The following is a 21,646-nucleotide window of genomic DNA, read 5'->3' on the forward strand; positions in this document are numbered from 1 at the left end:
TTTTATAGGATTGAATATTTACGTGTTTGACTTCTGTGGGTTCTGAATTATGATAGTATGTACATAAAACGACGTTCCATCTAAATTAGTTGGTGATGAAAAGAATAATTTATCAATATTTACATAGAGGATGGGAACTTTAATTCTTCTCAATATTAAATCTCAATGATATTAAATAAAGAATGAATGAACTAACAAAAGTAAATTAATACAAATGGGTTGAACATAAAACTATAATAAGGGGGAAAGAAATAGTGTTTGTGGAAAACTATAATGGAGATCCATAAATGAAGGATATTTAGAGTCTAAGTCAACAAAAAAAAAAAAAAAAGGTTCAAAGAAAATAAAAAAAAAAAACAAAAATGGTAATTAAGGTTTGAAATTTTGATTTCTCCATTTTTTTCCAAAGCAACGACGTGTGTATACATATAATAATATTTAAAAAATAGAATATTTACACCGATAGAAAAAATCAAAGTGTAATAAATTTTATCTTTTAATGGTTTTGTTTTATGGAATATAAATATTTTGGCAGATTTTTCTACTTTGAGAAAATTCTGTATATTTTTATCCTTTACTAATAAATTAAAAGGTTTATTGTTTATATTATAATCATATTAACGATATTATAGTAATTTTTTAATGTTTCATCAAATTTTTACGGTATGAATTCAATTTTTTATGATATCAAACTCATAAACATATAGAAATATCGTTAAAATTAAAAAGTTGTACTCAAAATGGAAGAGCAGATTTTACATAAATTTTAAGTAAAGGAAGAATGTAGGATGAGTCGATTGTGAATAATAAGAAGAGAATTAGGACGTTGAGTTGGTTATTATAGTTTGTGAGTTATAATAATATAGGTTTACAGGGCAATTTCAAATAGAAATAATACCGCATATATAGTTATAGGTTATAAATAGTTGTAAACATTGTTGTTATATTTCAAACCCCAATGGAATGAGTTTGTAATATAATTAATGTAACCCAATCATGCTTAGATTGAGCCTTATAAACCTGATTTGTAACGTCCAAATTCATTATGTCCTCACTGTTTTCAACCGTTTTTACACTTCACGATCTTACTTATATTTTTACCTTGATTTCTCGCTCATTTAACATCTCTTATATTTTCGATAACCCTAATTACATTATAACATTAAAGTTCAGAGTCAAATGAAGCATAAGTATTTCGTAGATACTTTTGTTGTTGATATCGGTAGGTGAGCACGTCAACTTGAGAGAGAGAGAAAAAAAAGGAAAAGTCCAAAATGCCCCTCGAATGAATTTAATATCTATGGTTTGTTTGCATTGACCAACCAAACTCATATGACATAATGTGCAAATAAAAAAACAAGTGGAAGTTAATATCAATTACTCAAAAAATTGTCTGAAGTCATTTAATTGTTCAAGAAATGGTGAGTTTATTGGTCAAACTAATTTAATTTTTTTCTCTTTTTTTTCTTTTTTGTTGATACCTACCTGTCATCACCACATATACAACCAATTTCCATTATGTATTATACATGGAATTTGATTTAATCTTTTATATATATTTGAAAATTGTATGTTTGAAATAAGAGATTCGATAGATTTGATTGTGCATTGAAAATGTGTTTTTTGAATTTGGAAGGAATGAATTTGTCTTTATATTTATTTTACGAAATTAATCATGGTTGGTAATTAACCTTTGATTGTATGTTTTTAATAGATGAAACTAATTTTAAAACAAAGTTTTTACAAAACAAAAAAATAAATCATGTTAATTAAAATGGTTAATTCTTATAAATATTATTAGGAAATCATATTTATAACTAATATTAAAATTAAAATATTTTATTGAATATTAATTCTAAAATTAATTGATTAATTAGCTACGATAAGATTACATATATACAAAAAAAAATGACAAATGGGGGCAAGTAGAAAAAGAGGACGTCTAACAGTAACTTATTCTTGAACGAAGTATTGAAATCGGTGTAAGACTTTGTAACAAACATGAGTTTAGGCTTCCAATATCAATTCTCGAACAAAAAAAATACCACATTAGGAAATTGAATTAATACCACGTGGAAGGTTGTAAATTAATTTTTTTTTCACCAAAGTTTTAAATTAAGAAAGGAAATTAAAAAAAAAAGGCTCAATAATTAAATAAAAAAATGAATCTAATTATTGATCAATGTAATGTATTGTATAGTATTTGGTGGGTTGACTTATGGTATTAGTTAAATAGGCATTAAGAGAACATAGTTGAGAGATGGGAAACCAAAGTTATAAGAAATTAATTAATTTGCACAATAGGACACAATAATTCATTATTTATAAATATGTCATTATCTATATAAAGCAAAGAAATGGCAATTGTGGAGATAGTGGAGAAAGATATTTGAAGTGATTGAAGTTGAGAATTTGATAAGGTTCTAAGGGTTTTTCATTTCTTTCTTTCTTTCTCTCTTCTGGTTGAAGCAGCTCCAAAATTTAGGTTTGATATATCCACCAATATGTGGAGGTTAAAGGTGGCCGATGGCGGAAACGATCCTTACATCTATTCTATGAACAACTTTGTCGGAAGGCAAATATGGGAATTCGACCCAAACGCTGGCACTCCTGAAGAACGAGCAGAAGTTGAACGTATTCAGAACGAATTCACTGCAAATCGTTTCAAGGGTTTTCCTAGCGCTGACTTGCTTTGGCGTCTCCAGGTAACGTTTTCGTGTTTTAAAACCCATTTTGAATCATACTTTTAATCACTAAAAAGTAATTCGATTTTTCATACTATCCAAATTGGCTTTGAATGATTAAAAACATTTTTTTTTAAAAAAAGTGATTTTAGTCATTTTAAAATCACATGCAAACATACCAAAGTTCTTCAACCATCACTCAAAATCTTCATTTCTTAACCTCTACAGTTATCTCTTTTTTTAATTCTAAAACGCTCACAACTTTTCCACCAATACGAACATAATTTAGTAAGAATTGATATGGACTCGTTTTCTCATCATTAGAGGTTTAAGTTTTTCGTCAATTTTATTATTAATACTCGAGTTCAACTTAAGCCTCTATGTATTTATATTTTTGTTTAAAAAAATGTGAACTATGAGGATAGTATATATCAATAACGATAAAATCACATTTAATCCATCTACAAATTAGTTAAAAACGAACCTAACTCAATTAACAAATAACGATTTCGAATCCATCTATTTCAATTGAACTAAAAAAATTACTAAATAATTAATAAATGATATATATATATATATATATATATATATATCTTTTTCCTCTTGGAAGCAACAACTTTCCATATTCTAAGGCCTGCTTTAATTATTCCTCGTCATTCTTAAATATAATATTTGATTTTCTTCTCTTTCTCTTCGTCATTTTAATTTAAAAGTATCATCACATTTTGTTCAATTAATACATAAAGTTATGTATTTCAAATTTTTCCTTCAATATTATAAACAAATTATCAAAAATTAAAAAAAAATTGATAAAATATTTACTCTACATTAATATACCTAACCCCATTTTTTTAAAGTTGAATAAAATTTTAATTTCTAGTAATTTATGCCAATTAACAAAGTGTGTAAATTTGAATTCTACGTGCACTCAACAAACAAATAAAAATAAAATAAAATAAAAGTCCATTTTAAATGATTGTATTGAAGTGAATAACTTAATTTGTTTTTCTTTTTTTAAAAAAATGACATGAATAATATTTTTCTAATATTATATTAGTGTATTATGTATAGTATCATACCAATATTTTAATAAAGAAATGACAAATTTGTTTATTATTATTATCATTATTTTGACCAAGTTATTTTTTTAAAAGTTATGTGGTACAATTAAATAATAAATTTAACTCCTTTGATTTAGTCAAAGTTAAAGTTTTAGTATTTTCCATAATTTGGTAAGTTTTCATAAATAAACCTTATCATAAGTGATTACTTACCATATAGATTTTTTAAATCATTCTATTTAATTTTAGAAGTAGTTACCATAATAATTAAGAAATTCATATTCTTTTGCATTGTGTTATATCTGTTAATACTTTTAATATGTCTATTACACACATGAAATTGTAAAAAGATGATTCGATAGTAATTTTGAATGGTGTGTTTGGATTGCATTTTCAAGTAATTAAATTAAGAAATAAGTTGTTTTTGGAGAAAATATCATGTGTTTGGTAATTATTTAAAATAAATTTCGAAAGAATGAATTTATAGAATAATGTAGTTTAGAATAAATACCTAAAACCAACTTTTAGAAAAATTAACTTTGTGTGTTTAATGGTTAATGTTTCTAAGTTGGTCTTTTTTCTTTTTTGTGACGTTGTTGGTTTATTTTATCAATTGTTTTATGGTAACCGTTACTGGTCAACTTTTGTCAATTGACAATCGTTTTTCTATGCCTGTTATCGGTCAATTGCCAATGACTATTTTTTTTTTTTGTAATTGTCATTGCTTGACTTCCAATAATCATTGTCACAAACTTTTGATTATCATTTTACGGTGAATGTCCACAACCACCTCAAACCACCATTCTCGATGAACGTTGTCGAACTTCTATCAAAATTTCAACGGAAAAATTATATATATATATATATATATATATACATACACATACATAAATCTTTTACTATATTACAAATTAAACAAATTTTTGCCTAAGAACACATCTGAAAAACTAAAATTGCCAAACACTACGTGTGTTTTTTTTTTTTTTAAGGAGTTTTTAGAAAAATGTTTAAATGAAGATGTATTTTTAGAAAACATTTTTTTCTTAATTCATTCGAAGGAGGTCCGAAATCTGAATGAGAAAAAGTGATTTTAAACTAAACACTTTTTTGGGTGGCAGCTTTTGAGAGAGAAAAACTTCAAACAAAGCATACCAGCGGTGAAGATCGAAGAAGGAGAAGAAGTAAGTTACGAAAAGGCATGGGATGCAATGAGAAGAGGGGCGCACTTCTTAGCGGCCATACAAGCGAGTGATGGGCATTGGCCCAGTGAGACATCCGGCCCATTGTTCTACAACTGTCCATTGTTAATTTGCATGTACATAATGGGCTTTTTGGATGCCGCTTTCCCTCCCGAGCATAAGAAAGAAATGAAACGTTACATTTACAATCATCAGGTATTCCATTTTCTCTCCTTCGTGGACTTGAAATATTTTAAAAAATTTGTTGATTCTTAACGCATAGTTTGTAATTTTGTAGAACGAAGATGGTGGATGGGGGTTACACGTAGGTGGTCACAGTAATATGTTTTGCACTACCTTTAATTACATCTCTTTACGTCTACTTGGCGAAGGACCTGATGTTGAGCCAGTTGCTAGAGGTAGAAATTGGGTTCATGAACATGGAGGTGTTACCTCAATTCTTTCGTGGGGAAAGACGTGGCTCTCGGTATATATTAATTGATTATTATTTTTTTTGTTTGTTTAGTATTATTTTTTATTACTATGAGCTAATTAATTAATAAAAAATTTTACTTGAATGATCTAAAGATATTGAACGTGTTCGATTGGTCTGCAAGTAATCCCATGCCTCCCGAATATTGGATGTTTCCCACTTGGGTCCCCATTCATCCATGTAAGTTCATTTCTAATCAATTAGTTAATAGTAGTTTTGAAACGGTTAAAATCATTTTTTCATATTTTAAATTATTTTAAAATTTACTAATATTTTTGGTATGGAATTGTAAAATAAAATTTCTCGACAAATGTAATAAATTGAAAAAAAAAAGAGAGATATAGAGTTAGTTACTTAATAAATATGAAAAAGAGAGATCGAGAAGAATATGAAGTTCTTTAATAGATGTGAAAAGTAGAAACATAGAAAAATACGAAGTTATTTGATAAATGTATATTTCGATAATAAACATTATTGAAACTGAGTTGTTCACACTAACTCAAGAAGTAAAGGGTCCAAAACTTCACGTTTCTTAATACAATTGCTAAATCATCAAAATTAATATCGAATGTAATTTAAAAAACATGTTTAAGGGTGTTTTCGAAAATAACAAATGTGTTCTTTTAATATTTTAGAATTGAGAAATAATGGAGTATTCCTTAGATCACATCTATCTTTGTGTAGCTCAAACACAACAGCTGAAAAGAAATCTACCATATGTTAGTTTTTGTTTTATAAAAATGACTTTTTTTAAAAAAGAATTATGTGTATAGATGTTACATAGATTGAAAAATTCATATTGTGATCGACTTATATTTTGTGTGATGTGGCAGCAAACATGATGTGCTACACTCGAATCACCTACATGCCCATGTCTTATTTGTATGGAAAAAGGTTTCAAGCTCCTTTAACGCCTCTTGTTTTACAATTAAGAGAAGAACTTCACACCGAACCCTACGACAAAATTAATTGGAAAAAAGTTCGCCACATGTGTGCTACGGTAACATAATAATCTAATTCTTCAATAGTAATTACCTACTTAGCCACCATTTTCGTCATCGCTTAAACACAATCAATTAAATTTTCAGGAAGACTTATACTTTCCACATCCCTTTGTTCAAGACTTGCTTTGGGATACTCTTTATTTGTTGAGTGAGCCATTGATGACTCGATGGCCTTTTAACAAATTGATTCGCCAAAAAGCCCTCGATGATACTATGAGACATATTCATTACGAGGATGAAAATAGTCGTTACATTACCATTGGTTGCGTCGAAAAGGTTACAAACTAACTGTCAAATTGAACGATACTCTGATCCTTACCAATTAGTTAATTAATTAATATGGAAGTTTTGTGATTGTGGATATATACAGCCATTGTGCATGCTTGCTTGTTGGGTTGAAGATCCAAATAGTGACTATGTGAAGAAGCACTTTGCAAGAATTCCAGACTATTTATGGATGGCTGAAGATGGAATGAAAATGCAAAGTTTTGGTAGCCAATCATGGGATGCTGCTTTAGCCATGCAAGCTCTTCTTGCTTGTAATATTCCCCAAGAAATTGACTCTGCACTCAACACTGGCCATGGATTCATCAAGAACTCCCAGGTAATTAATCATTCGATTTTCGATTACACTTAATTAATTACTTTGCAGTAACTAATAGTATACTGTGTATATATATATATATATATATATATATATATATATATATATATATATATATATATATATATATATATATATATATGAATTGAAGGTTAGAAACAATCCTCCTGGTGATTACAAAAGTATGTTTCGGTATATGTCTAAAGGAGCTTGGACCTTTTCTGATTGTGATCATGGATGGCAAGTTTCTGATTGCACTGCCGAGAACTTGAAGGTCAGCCTTCTAATTTAATCTTATCTAACCTTCCCTTTTGCTTCACAATTCATATTGAATTTGTTTGTCGAGTTTAGCAAATATGTTTTTCGGAGACAATTCGAGTTTTGACAAAATCAGCCGTAGTAAATTTTTGTTTCCGTAACATGAAATACAACTTTGTTTTCGTTGAATTTGTTGTGTTTCAAATTTGTGTTTTTAGATTTTCTACCAAACTGACCATAATTCACTCTTTAATATCTTTTTGTTCTTGTCATGTTTGTCCTATTAACAATTTAAAATTATAAAATTTACTAGTGTTGTCTACTACTATCGTTACTACCACCTGAAATGGTCGGTGAGAAGATGGAACCTGAGCGTTTCTATGATGCTGTTAATGTCATCCTGAACATGCAAAGCAAAAACGGTGGTTTACCAGCTTGGGAGCCAGCCTCAAGATACTATTGGATGGAGGTAAGTAATACAAAATTAATGAACTAAGTGCCACTCTAAAATATATCTTTAATCACTCTAAAATTAATTCAATAATTTAATTTAAATTGAAACTTCTAAATACACTTTCCATGCTATTAAATTTGATTTTAATTAATGATTAAAATCATTTTCTCAATAACTTGTTTAAAAAAATTAACCTATTCTACAATCATTTCCAAAACATATCATCATAAAATCATCATTATTAACATCCCTCTTTAACCTCATCACATTCATCTAATATTCATCGTATTATTAATTCATCTTACACATTTTGTTCAGTGGTTGAATCCAGTGGAATTTCTCGAAGACCTAATCATCGAGCACCAGTATGTAGTGATTTAATTTTGTGAATATTGATTTGTCATTTCACAAATGTTTTCAACTATATCAAAATAAACAAATTTATTTACAAATATAACAAAATATAACCTTCTATAAGTGATAAATCAGGATAGTCTGTTTCTAGGTCTATCTCGATTATCTCTTATAAAAAGGTAAAATTTTGCTATATTTATAAATATTTTTTATTTCTTTAAATTTCGCTAATTAATTTAGATACTATATAACAATTAACGAATGGTTAATTCAGGCACGTGGAGTGCACGTCCTCAGCGTTACAAGCCATATTACTATTTAGGAAACAATACCCCGGACATAGAAGGAAAGAGATCAATAATTTCATCAACAAAGCAGTTCAATTTCTTCAAGACATTCAATTGCCTGATGGTTCTTGGTAACACACATTACATTACATTTAATTAAAATGTATAATGTGATTTATAAGACAATGTTTTTAACTAATGTATATTAATAAGAAATTTTGTGTATATTATTATTGTATATAGGTATGGAAATTGGGGGATTTGCTATACTTATGGAACTTGGTTTGCACTTAAGGCATTGTCAATGGCAGGGAAGACCTATGAAAATTGTGAAGCACTTAGGAAAGGAGCCAATTTTCTAATAAAGATACAAAATCCAGAAGGAGGGTTTGGAGAGAGCTACTTGTCGTGTCCTTACAAGGTAACAAAATCGAACTTTTTAGGGTTTTTTTTTTCGAGAATTAGTTGGTTATTATAGTTCGTGGATTATGGTTGGATGTGCTTGAGGAGTAAATAGTAAATAGAAAGAGATAAAGAGATGACGAGTAAAAAATAGTGAACAATGTAAGAAATTAAAAGTAAATTATTATATTAATTAGATGTATTTTCGAATATAACAAAAGTTTAGATTTTATCAATAATAGATATCGAAAGACTAAGTAGTATGTATCGTCTATTATCTATAGAATTTGAACTTTTACTATCTTTTATAAATATTAAATTTATCATTTTCGACAACTCTATTGACAATGTATATTATTATTATAAACTGATGGGATTGTTATTGCACCCAACAGAGATATATACCGTTGGATGGAAAAAGATCAAATTTGGTGCAAACGGCATGGGGTTTGATGGGTTTGATAAGTTCTGGACAGGCAAGTTCACTACATCTCCATTTTTTTTTTAATTTGAAATAATTTTCCTTTCTTATATGAATATCATTGTCATCATCATACGATATTTTCAAATATAACAAAATAAATTAAAATATTTACAAAATATTTCAACATTCCACATTCTATCAATCATTGATAGTTATTATACTTTGTAGTTATTTTAAACCGTTCTACCGTTTACAATAATTTTTCTATTATTTAATTATTTTAATAAAAAATTTCTTTCCATTCAACTATTATTAAACTTTAAATTCATTCTTAATTTACCTTAATAATAACAAGAATTAATTACTCAACAGGCAAGTGTAGACCCCACTCCTATTCACAAGGCTGCCAAGTTTCTCATCAATTCTCAATTAGAAGACGGCGATTTTCCACAAGAGGTCAGTATTTTTTCGTGCAAAACCTACTTTTAAGGTGTTAAAATATGACTCTCAAACTTACAGTAATGATAAAAATTAAAACTAAAGATGATAAAATTCGAAACTTAAAACTTATAATCAATATGGTTTATACAATCGTATAAATTTAGTGTATAACTACAAACTATGATCGTAGTAGCTTTTGCACGATCACGTATCATTCCATTAAAATTGAGTTTAATTACGTTCTTGTAATATATTGGCAGGAAATTACGGGAGAATTCTTCAAAAATTGCACATTACACTTTGCAGCATTTAGAGAAGTATTTCCAGTGATGGCATTAGGAGAATATTGTAACAAAGTTCCATTGCCTTCCAAGAAAAAACAAGAAATTTAATACTTAAATTAACCCTACAAAAATATTATTGTTATTATATATCCATAAAAATGGAGACTTAGAAAAGAAGAAGAAGATAATTTTTCTTATTTTTCTGGTAAAAGATCACATGTAATATAATAACTAAACAAAGGTTGATGCTAATTGTACTTAAAAAGCACAACTTTTTAGTTATGCATTTGTGTTTCCCTCCCAATTTTTTTCGTAATTACTTTTCTTATAAACGTTGATGTATCATTTGAAGTTTTAGCTAAATTTATGAGAACAAAAGATTTGAACAAAGTTAAGGTCACCTTTTTTTTTTTATAACATAATCCATCAATAGTTATGTAAAAAATGATGTCTAATTAATTTGGTTTGTTGTTGGAGACGTGCGATGTTAAGATAAAGGTTAAAAACCCATGGATGAATACAGACCCAAGTTTGCTACTATTGTTTATCGGTTGATCGATTTTTCTTTAAAATAATATATTGGTAATTGTAATAGAAAATATTTTTAAGGTCAATAATTAAGTGATAGATTCTATCAATGAATGGTACATACTGCATATTGTAAGTTAGCTAGAAGACTAAAATAACAATAATCATCCTCATCATTATTGTAAAACAATTTAACTCAACCAAACCTACAATCCAGACATAAACATCCAAGATCCATTCAAGACAATCTTACATTCCAAACATGGACATCAACCTTCACATGAATACATTTTTCAATGATCTAATTTTATTCTCGATAATCTGAATACCTCGAATAGTCTAGAGACCCTGCTAACCCAAAATCAAGAATGAGAATAGAATAATTGGAAAGTTGAGAGTTGAAGGGAATATAATAAAGCTAAAACGAGCTTAGTTTAACTAACACCGATGATCAAGAGATATGTGGTTCAAATTCACTACTCTTCTTTGTATCCAAAAAGTAAAAGGATAGAAGGAATGGATAACCTTTGAAAAAGGAAAGAAAGGGAAAAAAAAAATGAAAAAATTACCTTTTTAGTCTCAGAGTTTTGAAGATGTGACGTGTGTTTGATTCCTGAATTTTCAAATTGAATATTTTTAATCCTTGTTTTTTTTTTTAAATTAGGTGTATTTAGTTCTAAAGTTTTTCTTTTAAAAAAAAGATTTTAAAAACAACTACCATAATTTATTACAATTGAAAAATTATATTTAATGACAAAACTACTAAAAATATTTACGCAAAATATCAAAGTCTTTATTACCATTATTTTAAATTAGAAAAATAAATACTAAAAAAATCACCATTTTCCCTCTAAAATTAGATTTTTTTTAAAAAAATAAATTGATAAGTTATTTACACTCCATATAACAAAACCACTAAAAAGATTTATTACACCGATTTTTCTATAAAGTGTAAATGTTTTACCAAATATTCTATTGGCGATGATTTCTCTTATATAAAAAAAATGGTAATAATACATTTTGAAAATGAAGAAACACATATTCTTAAAAAAAAAAAACCTACATACTTAATTTATTGGAGAAAAAGAAGAATAAAAAGAGAATAGAAAGGATAGAAATATTTAGAATAAAAGTAATTATTGAGATAACGTAAAGAATGTTGGAAAAAAGACGATAAAGTAATTAATGAATTAAATTGGGTGTGAGCGTTAAAAAATGGGAAAAATAGATAATGGCAATTTGATGATGCTCAATCCTCATCGTTGACCAGACCCCGGAGACGGCCACAGTAGTTTGCAATTGGATCAGCCCAAACGCTCTCTATACGTTTTGAGTTTTCACAACGCCAATCACCACCATTGAAGAATTCCGAACCAACAACAACAACAACAACAACCGGATACCCATTTCGCATTGCATTAGTTCAAGGTGCGCATCATCACTCCCTCAGCATTTTGCCCAACTCCATCATTTTGGAGGTAATCAATCTTCTCATTAGATCTCTGTCTCCAATCCTTGTTCTTCTGTTCCGAGATCGGCTCATCATTCATTAATTAGATCGTTTAGGGTTTTGATACGCGTGGTATTGTATTTCATTTACATTGTTCCATTTCGTTTGTAGATTCTTAAATGCTGTTCAACTTAAGTCGTTTCATCTCATTAGAACTGGGTTTTGTTTTGGATTCGATTCTCGTTTCAAAGTTATTGGCTTTACGACTCCAACCAATTTGGTACTAATTCGCATTAACTCGATTTTGCTTTTGAATTACGTGTTCTCTAACCACTTTATTTCAGTTTCCGCGAACTCTGTTTTATTTTTGGTTTTTTCTCTCTTGATAATCTTGCTTGGGAAATTTCTGTTCTTCCGTTCCAAACAGTAAACCCCCATACGACGATTTAAGTTTACCTATTTTCGTATTTTGTTTTCATCTGTATCAGGAGGCTCGGTTGGTTTGAATTACCACCCTTAATCCTATTTGCTGGATACCAAGGTGAATGGAAGTAGCTTTTAAGTAGATTCGAAGGTTCTGCAGTCCACGAACGAGGAATTCTTCGTTGTTCTCTTGTAATCGGTGCTTTTGATATTCTTATCTGTGGCTGGTTAGTCCGAAATTTCCAAAATTCAGCGACCAGGGTCAGGGGGCGATTTGCCCCAGGGTGGCGAGTACAACCCTTATCCTGTTGCAAGGAGGGTAAATTCCTCCCATACCGTACTCATGGACGATGACATTGAAAGTGCTAGTTTGGGGGTGTACCAAGACAGGCAAAGGACTTTCCCTGACATGCGTAGTAAAGTCAACACCCCATTGGTATGTACTATTAACCCTGCCAATCATCTGCGTCGTAGTTCCTTCCAATGTATGTTGATAAATTTACTGAAAAATTAAAAAAAAAAAAAACTTGCTGATAGAATGTTGTGTCTAATGACGACTAGAGTTTTTGCTTTCATTTACTCTGATATTATAGCACAATTTGCACTTTTTTGCATTGAATTTTTGCAAAGATATTATTGACCTTCACCTTCCTTTCGGCAGATATTTCGAATTTTGATGGGGATAAATATTCGTGTTCTTCTAGTACTTCTTCTCTTTGCATTTGGAATAATATTCTACATTGGAGCAAGCACTTCCCCTATTATTGTGTTTGTCTTCTCGATTTGCATTGTTAGCTTCTGCTTTTCGGTATATCTCACCAAATGGGTGCTTTCAAAAGATGAAGGGCCGCAGGAGATGGCTCAGGTACATCTTAAGACTTGTATGATAGGCTTCTTGGAGCTCTCTTGCTTAGTCTTCTTATGTATTATGGTAGAAGGTTTGATTTTGATTACTTTTATTTTCTTTTTGCCATTGTATTTTGTGCATTATTCCCTTTTCATTAATTTAACATCGTCATCATTTAGCTTCAATAATTAGCATGTAGTGCGATCTAATGGTTCGCAGACTCTTCACTTGTTTTTGGGACAAAGTTGGTGATTCTACGTCAGTGCTTTATTGATCTATACTAAAGTCTTAATTATGGGACCAGATAGTAGTTAACTTATTTGATAAGACCATTATTTTATGATGAAAACATTTTGTTACTAGTAAGTTCTTACAATTCAAACTAAGTAGTCAATCTTTCATAATCTCTTTTGGCCATTGGGGCCTTAGGTAGCCTGCCTCACCCCGCATTGTAATATTTTATCCTAGTAACAACAATAAGGAAGGAAGGAGGAAATTCGACATGACAATGTGAGAATCAGTCTTGAAGATTACTATGGGATACTCCTCTGGAATTATTACTTGGTCTTTGTTCGATTTCTCCAAAAGTTCTTTGTAGAACTTGATTGGAAATTTTATTCAGTGCTAAGCATATGATCTTTAATAGTATCATTTAGTAAATTATGAATTCTCTGTTGATTAGGTCACTGAAAAGGAGGATTATAAATGGTCGGTGTACTTTGATATCCTGTTTACCATAAAGATTTAGGCAAGTGGTTTATGGGTCTTTTATTCGTTTATCCATTCTTCATGGTAGATGTCACTTTTCATGATGTCTGTGACGATATTATGTTGGGGATGTCTCATTTATCGAGAAAACAATGTGGTCCATGTTACTTTGAATCTTGCATACTATGGAATTTGTCTCCTGATTAAACCATTGTTCTTGACTTTTTTTAGTCTGTCTTTTTCATTGTTCTTAGATTTCGGAGGCAATACGTGATGGGGCAGAAGGTTTCTTTAGGACGCAATATAGTACCATCTCTAAAATGGCTATGTTACTTGCCGTAGTGATTCTTTGCATATACTTGTTTCGTAGTACTACTCCTCAACAAGAATCTTCCAGAATAGGGAGGTGGGAAGTTCTATTACAACTAAACTTAGTTTGAGCCTTTTTTCCTGCATACAAATTTTTCCTGTCAAATATTTTTACTGAGCCTTTTCCTTTGCAGGTCAACAACTGCTTATATTACTGTTGCAGCATTTCTGTTAGGAGCCTTGTGTTCAGGTATTGCAGGGTATGTTGGAATGTGGGTTTCAGTTCGTGCAAATGTCAGGGTCTCTAGTGCTGCCAGACGGTCTGCAAGGGAGGCATTGCAGGTTGTCCTTTCTTCCAGATGACTATGTAAGAGAGTTTTTTTGTCCATGTCTTACTTGGGAATGTTCTGCAGATTGCTGTTCGGGCTGGTGGTTTTTCTGCCATAGTTGTTGTTGGCATGGCTGTTATTGGTATAGCCATCCTGTATGCTGCATTTCATGTTTGGTTGGATGTGGGTTTGCCAGGTTCAACCAAGGTTACTGACTGTATGTGGCTCCTTCCTTTGCTCTTTTTATTGGAAAGCCTAGTACTTAATGTTTGGCACACGCACACACACCATTTGGGGTCTTAGACCTCCCCAAACAGACTGATATTGAATTAAATGACCTGTCGGTGCTTCCTGGAGTTATTGATACTTTTAATTTGTTAACCTCAGTACTGCCTCATCAGTTTCATTTGGATCTTGGTTGTGATCAGTGTGGACTATTTAAGTATGATAGGCTGTCATGTTTTGCAATAGTTGTAATTTAAGTAGCTATTTTATTAGTTTCTTCATTCTGGTTGTTTATATGCAATGCACCTTGCAGTGCCTCTTCTCCTTGTGGGTTATGGTTTTGGAGCTTCTTTCGTTGCCCTATTTGCTCAGTTGGGTGGTGGTATCTATACCAAAGCTGCTGATGTTGGAGCAGACCTTGTTGGAAAAGTTGAGCAAGGAATACCAGAAGATGATCCAAGAAATCCTGCTGTTATTGCAGATCTGGTGATTGTTTCTCACTTCCTCTCTTTTTTTCTCTCCTGATTTGAGAAACTGATTATTTTGGAGCTCCGATCTTGTATTATATCCTAGTATGGCTATTTTTAATACATTAATTGCATCAAGTTTTCATTTGTTGTTTTCAAAGCACAAGACATCAAGGCGACAAGCCTTTTAATCGTCTCAAAGTGAGAGCTAACTCTGGAGTTAACTGAAATGCACCAAATGAATAAGTAAATAGGTTTGTATACATATAGTCACATAAAATCCCAAAGAAAAATGGTAAAAAATCCAAATTCTCCCGAAGCATAGGTTTTTGGGCTTTCTTCAGAGGATACAGTTGGGAGGCTTTTGAAATTTTTTTTGTGGACGAAGTTGCAAACCAGAGTGTAATGGAATCATCGGTGGAAGCCCCCCTTCTATCACCTTTGCAAAGTCCATCAAAATTTTCTTATTTGGTTGGGATTTTTGGGCTTCAATTGATAAGTATTCCATCCAAATATTCATTGGTTCAGCTTCATCTTGCAAAGCTCTTCTTATCTGACTCGACCCGAATTACCCCCTTGGTTTTATTATGGTCTTGGGATTACTTCATGTATGTAGTAGTGTAGCATTTATTGCAGATAGACAAGTTGTTATTTTGGTCTTGATGCCTCAATTGATAAGTCCTAGAGCAGGTTGCTCTAAAGACGAGGCCGAGTCTGCAAATGAACATACGTATTATTTGTTCAAGACTGTATTCCTGTTTCTTTTTACCTTTACAAAATCGATTGTAAATTTTTCCTTTTGGTTATTGACTAAAGTATTTTTGGTTAATCTCCAGGTTGGGGATAATGTGGGTGATTGTGCTGCCCGAGGTGCAGATCTTTTTGAAAGCATTGCTGCTGAAATTATTAGTGCCATGATACTTGGGGGAACAATGGCTGAACGCTGTAAAATTGAAGGTCTTTCAATATTTTAAAAACTGTGTTTGAGGAATTTTCTAAGCAGTTCTTACAATAATCAACCTTCTTTGGATGATTTCAAACCACGTCTGACTGTTTTCTTGATGAACTCTTTTTGTTCATTCAGATCCATCTGGTTTCATTTTATTTCCGCTGGTAGTACACTCCTTTGATCTGGTGATTTCATCAATTGGCATTCTCTCTATCAGGAGGGGTACTCGTGAATCTGGTGTTAAGGGTCCCATAGAGGATCCAATGACTATTCTGCAGAGAGGATACTCTGTCACTATCATTCTAGCTGTTCTGACGTTTGGCTTGGTAATGTACATGTCATTTCTGTAGGACCACAAGTCATGTAGTTGCATTCAAGTTCTAAAAAATAATTTAGAATCTATGCCTTGTCTTTAAGCATCAACCCTGTAGTACTTTTGTCAGGGTAAGTTATATACGTTCTAACTCTGCCAGTGATTTTGAATATTTTCAGTCTACACGGTGGTTGCTTCATACTGAACAAGCACCTTCTGCATGGTTCAACTTTGCCCTGTGTGGCTTGGTTGGCATTATAACGGCTTACGTTTTTGTCTGGATCACCAAATACTATACTGACTACAAGCATGAGCCTGTGCGTTCATTAGCACTTTCTAGCTCTACAGGCCATGGGACAAATATAATTGCTGGAGTCAGTTTGGGCCTAGAATCAACAGCACTTCCTGTTCTTGTTATTAGTGTGTCTATTATTTCAGCTTTCTGGTTGGGACGCACATCAGGACTTGTGGATGAAACTGGAAATCCAACAGGTGGGCTATTTGGCACTGCTGTAGCAACAATGGGAATGCTCAGCACTGCTGCCTACGTTCTCACAATGGATATGTTTGGGCCAATAGCTGATAATGCTGGTGGAATTGTTGAGATGAGTCAACAGGTAACCCTAGGTCTCGAAGAAATATTTCTCTGGATATGGTTGTAAAACTGCATGTTAAGTCGTTGAAATATTTCTGTTGGTATTATTTTTTAATACATGTCTGTTACAGCCAGAAAGCGTTCGGGAGATTACTGATCTTCTTGATGCAGTAGGTAACACAACTAAAGCGACCACAAAAGGTTTTGCCATTGGCTCTGCAGCACTTGCATCCTTCTTACTTTTTAGTGCTTATATGGATGAGGTAGCTTCATTTGCTCATGAACCTTTTAAACAGGTAAGGCATTGAAGCGTGGGTACTGGGTACGTGGTCCTTCTCTACTGATTCCTTAAATTTTAACATGTTCCCATTAAATGGTTTCAGGTAGATATTGCAATTCCGGAAGTTTTCGTTGGTGGTTTGTTGGGTTCCATGCTTATTTTTCTCTTTAGTGCTTGGGCCTGCTCTGCTGTTGGTCGAACAGCCCAGGAGGTTGTAAAGGAAGTGAGAAGACAGTTCATTGAAAGGCCTGGTATAATGGTAAGTGCAAGGCTTTAATAGTTGTATTTTCTTCATAATCTGAATCTAACATGTTATTTTCAGGACTATACGGAGAAACCAGAATATGGGCGCTGCGTTGCTATTGTAGCATCGGCATCTCTAAGGGAGATGATTAAACCTGGTGCTTTGGCTATCATTTCACCTATGGCAGTTGGTGGGTTAACTACTTATATTTTTGTGAAATCCTTTTGATTTTTGTCTCCGTGGTTTTGCTGTTCACTTGTTGCCCTTTTTCCTTAGAGGCACACACATGACACAACAATACTAATTCTATAAATACTAGAACACGGATACTTTAATAATAAATAAATAAATACATATAGGTCACGGGTATTTGCTTGTCGAACAAATATCTGGAGCTTGTCCAAATGTGTTTGTGTTCGACACATCTTAGAAACCCCACTCTGCCTAAAACAGGCACAAGGGCGTTTGTGCTTCACAGCAAAGGGAGAAAATGGATGTGATTAGATTGTAGCATCTATAATATTAGGGGAGAGTGTTTGGCTCACTAACAACTTGAGTTGAGTGCAAACTGGTTAAAATAATCAACTCATTGCATCATGGATTGAACTAGTAGTAAACAGGAGACATGGTTTCAATAATTGGCTAAGAGGCCAAGGGTTCAATCTATGGTAGCCATCTTCCTATGAATTAATTTCATATGAGTTTCCTTGACACTCCCAAATGTTGTAGAGTTTTGCTGGTTGTCCAATGAGATTAGTCAAGGTGTGCATAAGCAAGTTCAAACACTCATGAATATCAGAAAAAAAAATAAAAATAATGATGAACTCCTTGTTTGGTTCACATACTTCACAATACTATTAAATAACTTCACACCACCGACTTCAACAATATTCACCATTAAAATTGGGACATTTATCAACTCTCCTTCCAATATGTTTCTACAACTCCACGAAGGAAAAAAATATTTTTGAAATAAAAAATACTTAGACATTGTGTTTGCATTTTGTATTGAAGATAACTTGGACATTCAAAGGGTATTATTTGGCACTTTCTGCATCTTAGTCCACTTGTCTTGGTTAGTTTCCATTTGATGGAGTCTGTTTTCGTAGTATGGTTGAGGAAGTTGTTGTGGTATCAATTGCAGGCTTCCTGTTTAGAATATTGGGACACTACACTGCCCAGCCGCTTTTAGGGGCGAAGGTTGTTGCTGCGATGCTAATGTTCGCGACAGTTTCTGGTATTCTCATGGCCCTCTTTCTGAACACAGCAGGGGGTGCCTGGGATAATGCCAAGAAGTATATAGAAACTGGCGTTCTCGGAGGCAAAGGTAGCGATTGTCATAAAGCAGCCGTTACTGGTGACACGTAAGTTTTATGTTGCTGCTTTGAGTTTATCAACTTATATATATGAGATTCAAGGCAAAGTGAGCTCAGCTCAACAGTAATTAACATTACCTTTTTCTCTAAACATCGTAGTTTGATCTCCATCCTTACAATCGTTATACTAATATATATGTGTGATGTTCAATTAATTAAGATGGTAAGCTTTGCTTTTCAGCGTTGGTGACCCGTTCAAGGACACGGCAGGGCCTTCTCTTCACGTTCTCATTAAAATGCTCGCAACCATAACGTTGGTCATGGCCCCAATCTTTCTCTAAAGATTGATTGATTGCATATGCTTCAAGCAGATCCTCCGGTTTTTGTTGGTTTGGGTTCATCTTCATAATATCCTTCTAGGCGCGCTTCTTCTTGCAGTACACATCTTACATTTTTGTTTTTCATCCTACTATTCAAATAAAATTTGTAGTTTTCTTTCTTTCCTTCTTTTTCTTTTGTTAGAGCACTGTTTTCTATTTTTATTGTCCTGTTATTTTCCTTAAATATTTTTGCGACTAATTTTCCAAATGAGAGTTCTGTTTACAATATTGTGTATAAATTTAGAATTCAAATATACTACTCGGGAACTTTACAATCATAAGTTCACTCTTTTTGACAGTAAGCCAATATTCATCTGACTCAACTTGACCCTCATAATTTTTATATCTTACTAATATATAATGTTAAGAACAAAGATTGGTATTGAGACCGAATTGGACCCACGACAAGATGCGTAATGCAGATCTTACAAGGGCAACGAAATGTAAATATTAAATGGGAAATGCAAAATATCCACAGCGATTGTGACTGAAATGATCTCATCTATCAATGAATTTTGGATGATAGCAAGATTTTGCCCATTTGAACATGGTTTAACTTGTTAAGGCACTGTGTTCTCTCGATAGATAAAATATTTAAATTGATATTAAATGATAGTAAAAGAGTGTTTGGAGGGCTGAGTCGTCAAGTTATAAAGTTTGAAGTTAATATGTGTGTTTGGAGTATAAAATTGTAAGATGAAATTTCTTTATTGCTGTGTAAAATGGAAAAGTAGGAAAGATAAAGTTTGATAGATGTGCAAACTTTGTTAGCGGTTATTATTGAAGTTTAATACCAACTTATGAAGTTAGTGAGCCAAACACCTCCTAAGATTTGAATTGATTTGTCTAGCAGAAACTACCTAATGAAATTGTTAAAAATATACATCGCCATTGTTCATAAGCTCTACATCTGTATCACAATGGTTGCAAAGCCATAGGTGAAGTAAATTATGAAGGACTAAATTATAAGAAAGAAGTACAAAATCAGATCATTACATGAAACAACAAAGGTTACATTGATACATTGATTGATTCACATAAGTGATGTACAAATTTGAGGAGGATGATGATGATGAGTTAGATCACAATCAGGAGAGCAACATAATCTAATGATTTCATTATCATCAGAAGCAAAATGGTTATCGTTTTGTTGTTGAACAATGTTGAGAATATCTTCAAAGACAGAGACATGGCATGGAATCTGAAGAACACCTTGTTGATGAAAACCAAATTCTTCCTCAGCTTCTTGCAGCAATATTCTGAATGCTTTGTGAGTTAAGTAATGTGTTGGGATTACAAATCTCTTCATCTCTTTCCCCACACACACTGCCAAATACCCTTTTGGAACACCATCTGTAAACCAAACCCCACTAGTCTTTAACAACTTGTTGTTGCTGCTGCTGTTGCTCTTTTCACCATTTGCTAATCTCTTCCATTTCTTCACTATTTGTTGAAGCTTTACAATCTCTCTTATTTTGTTTGACTTTTTTGGCCAATTCTTTGATTCCATTGTTACATAGCATATTTGAAGCCTCTTCTTCACCCAATTTATAATTCTTTCTCTCTTGATGAGTACGATTTGGTTGTTAGATCTTGCAGGTGCTTGGTTTGCTGATTTCCCATGTGAGCAAAAATAAAATATTTCAACCATGCATCCATAACAGAGAGTAATGGCCAATCCAAATCAAATCATGTTGTACTCAGATCTTATAACTTGTTGGTTGTTTAATAAATATATAAGAAATGAAACCAATAAGCTACTAATAAGGAAATGGAACGTGAATCACCAAAAAAGAAACAAGCACATCAAGGAACCACATTAAATTCTAAGGTCAAATTGACATAGTACAACCCACATCAATTGCCAGATTAGAAAAACATGCATATGTACATTATGAAAATGAATTCTAACATAAAAAATCAGTATACAACTTAATAGGACGACAAAAAATGTAGTGAAACAATGATTAGGTGACATCCGTTTAACCTTATATAGTAAAATTTTGTATCCATTTTTAACAAATTTTTATTTATGTGCAATCTAGACTGCACAAAAATAGATATAAAATTTTCAGTCCATGAAATAATACTTGTACAAAAAGAATCTAAGAAATTTTGTTCCAAGCAACACAAAAATTAGGATAAAGTAGGTGATTAGAGTTCATCCATCAATCAGTACAGTTACTGATTATAATGGTCAGAGTTTGGTGTTTCAATGATTTTAGTAATTAATGTGCAAGTACATTCAATAATTAGCAATTTCAAAGAGAAGTTTGGCATTATGTCCCAGTCAATATATAGTGATGAATATTTTTCAATCTTATATTCGATTGTTTGCCTAAAATAAAACATACT

The 21,646-nt window shown here is 32.0% G+C and overlaps 3 protein-coding genes across 5 annotated transcripts; 2 read left to right on the forward strand and 1 right to left on the reverse strand.

The window, feature by feature from the left end:
- The first annotated feature begins 2,369 nt into the window (after positions 1-2,369).
- On the forward strand, positions 2,370-10,210 carry LOC103500609 (isomultiflorenol synthase). The gene is made up of 15 exons (XM_008463965.2): positions 2,370-2,705; positions 4,864-5,139; positions 5,222-5,410; positions 5,512-5,596; positions 6,250-6,416; positions 6,505-6,696; positions 6,791-7,024; positions 7,176-7,298; positions 7,596-7,751; positions 8,055-8,101; positions 8,365-8,508; positions 8,621-8,798; positions 9,175-9,255; positions 9,576-9,659; positions 9,905-10,210. Exons 1-15 carry the CDS (start codon positions 2,505-2,507, stop codon positions 10,034-10,036), a joined length of 2,289 nt encoding a protein of 762 aa, XP_008462187.2. The 5' UTR covers positions 2,370-2,504; the 3' UTR covers positions 10,037-10,210.
- A 1,464-nt stretch (positions 10,211-11,674) lies between these two features.
- On the forward strand, positions 11,675-19,593 carry LOC103500610 (pyrophosphate-energized membrane proton pump 2). 3 transcript variants are annotated; one of them, XM_051091341.1, is made up of 16 exons: positions 11,770-11,934; positions 12,078-12,186; positions 12,395-12,765; positions 12,991-13,194; positions 14,139-14,290; positions 14,388-14,535; positions 14,607-14,739; positions 15,061-15,233; positions 16,051-16,171; positions 16,299-16,489; positions 16,656-17,093; positions 17,203-17,367; positions 17,455-17,610; positions 17,674-17,785; positions 18,740-18,959; positions 19,153-19,593. In XM_051091341.1, the coding sequence occupies exons 3-16, from the start codon at positions 12,673-12,675 to the stop codon at positions 19,250-19,252; spliced, it is 2,406 nt and encodes an 801-aa protein (XP_050947298.1). In that variant the 5' UTR covers positions 11,770-11,934; positions 12,078-12,186; positions 12,395-12,672; the 3' UTR covers positions 19,253-19,593. The 3 variants fall into 3 exon arrangements, with proteins under 3 accessions (XP_008462188.2, XP_050947294.1, XP_050947298.1); XM_008463966.3 differs by lacking the exon at positions 12,078-12,186 and having other exon boundaries at positions 11,675-11,934; XM_051091337.1 differs by lacking the exon at positions 12,078-12,186 and having other exon boundaries at positions 11,719-11,884.
- Positions 19,594-20,289: 696 nt separating this feature from the next.
- Positions 20,290-21,009, reverse strand: LOC103500611 (auxin-responsive protein SAUR50-like). Its single transcript, XM_008463968.2, has one exon. The coding sequence runs from the start codon at positions 20,940-20,942 to the stop codon at positions 20,325-20,327; it is 618 nt and encodes a 205-aa protein (XP_008462190.2). The 5' UTR covers positions 20,943-21,009; the 3' UTR covers positions 20,290-20,324.
- Between the last annotated feature and the right edge of the window lie 637 nt (positions 21,010-21,646).

This window comes from Cucumis melo, chromosome 1, assembly GCF_025177605.1.
Source record: "Cucumis melo cultivar AY chromosome 1, USDA_Cmelo_AY_1.0, whole genome shotgun sequence".
In the NCBI taxonomy this organism is placed as follows: domain Eukaryota; kingdom Viridiplantae; phylum Streptophyta; class Magnoliopsida; order Cucurbitales; family Cucurbitaceae; genus Cucumis; species Cucumis melo.

Excerpts from the sequence above, each read along its gene's own strand:
- LOC103500609 (XM_008463965.2), top strand. The coding sequence starts at position 2,505 with ATGTGGAGGTTAAAGGTGGCCGATGGCGGAAACGATCCTTACATCTAT. Across the intron at positions 7,752-8,054 it reads CAAGATACTATTGGATGGAG|TGGTTGAATCCAGTGGAATT; the intron begins GTAAGTAATACA and ends CATTTTGTTCAG. Across the intron at positions 9,256-9,575 it reads GTTTGATAAGTTCTGGACAG|GCAAGTGTAGACCCCACTCC; the intron begins GCAAGTTCACTA and ends ATTACTCAACAG.
- LOC103500610 (XM_008463966.3), top strand. The coding sequence starts at position 12,673 with ATGGACGATGACATTGAAAGTGCTAGTTTGGGGGTGTACCAAGACAGG. Across the intron at positions 14,536-14,606 it reads CTGCAAGGGAGGCATTGCAG|ATTGCTGTTCGGGCTGGTGG; the intron begins GTTGTCCTTTCT and ends AATGTTCTGCAG. Across the intron at positions 14,740-15,060 it reads TTCAACCAAGGTTACTGACT|TGCCTCTTCTCCTTGTGGGT; the intron begins GTATGTGGCTCC and ends TGCACCTTGCAG.
- LOC103500611 (XM_008463968.2), bottom strand. The coding sequence starts at position 20,942 with ATGGTTGAAATATTTTATTTTTGCTCACATGGGAAATCAGCAAACCAA.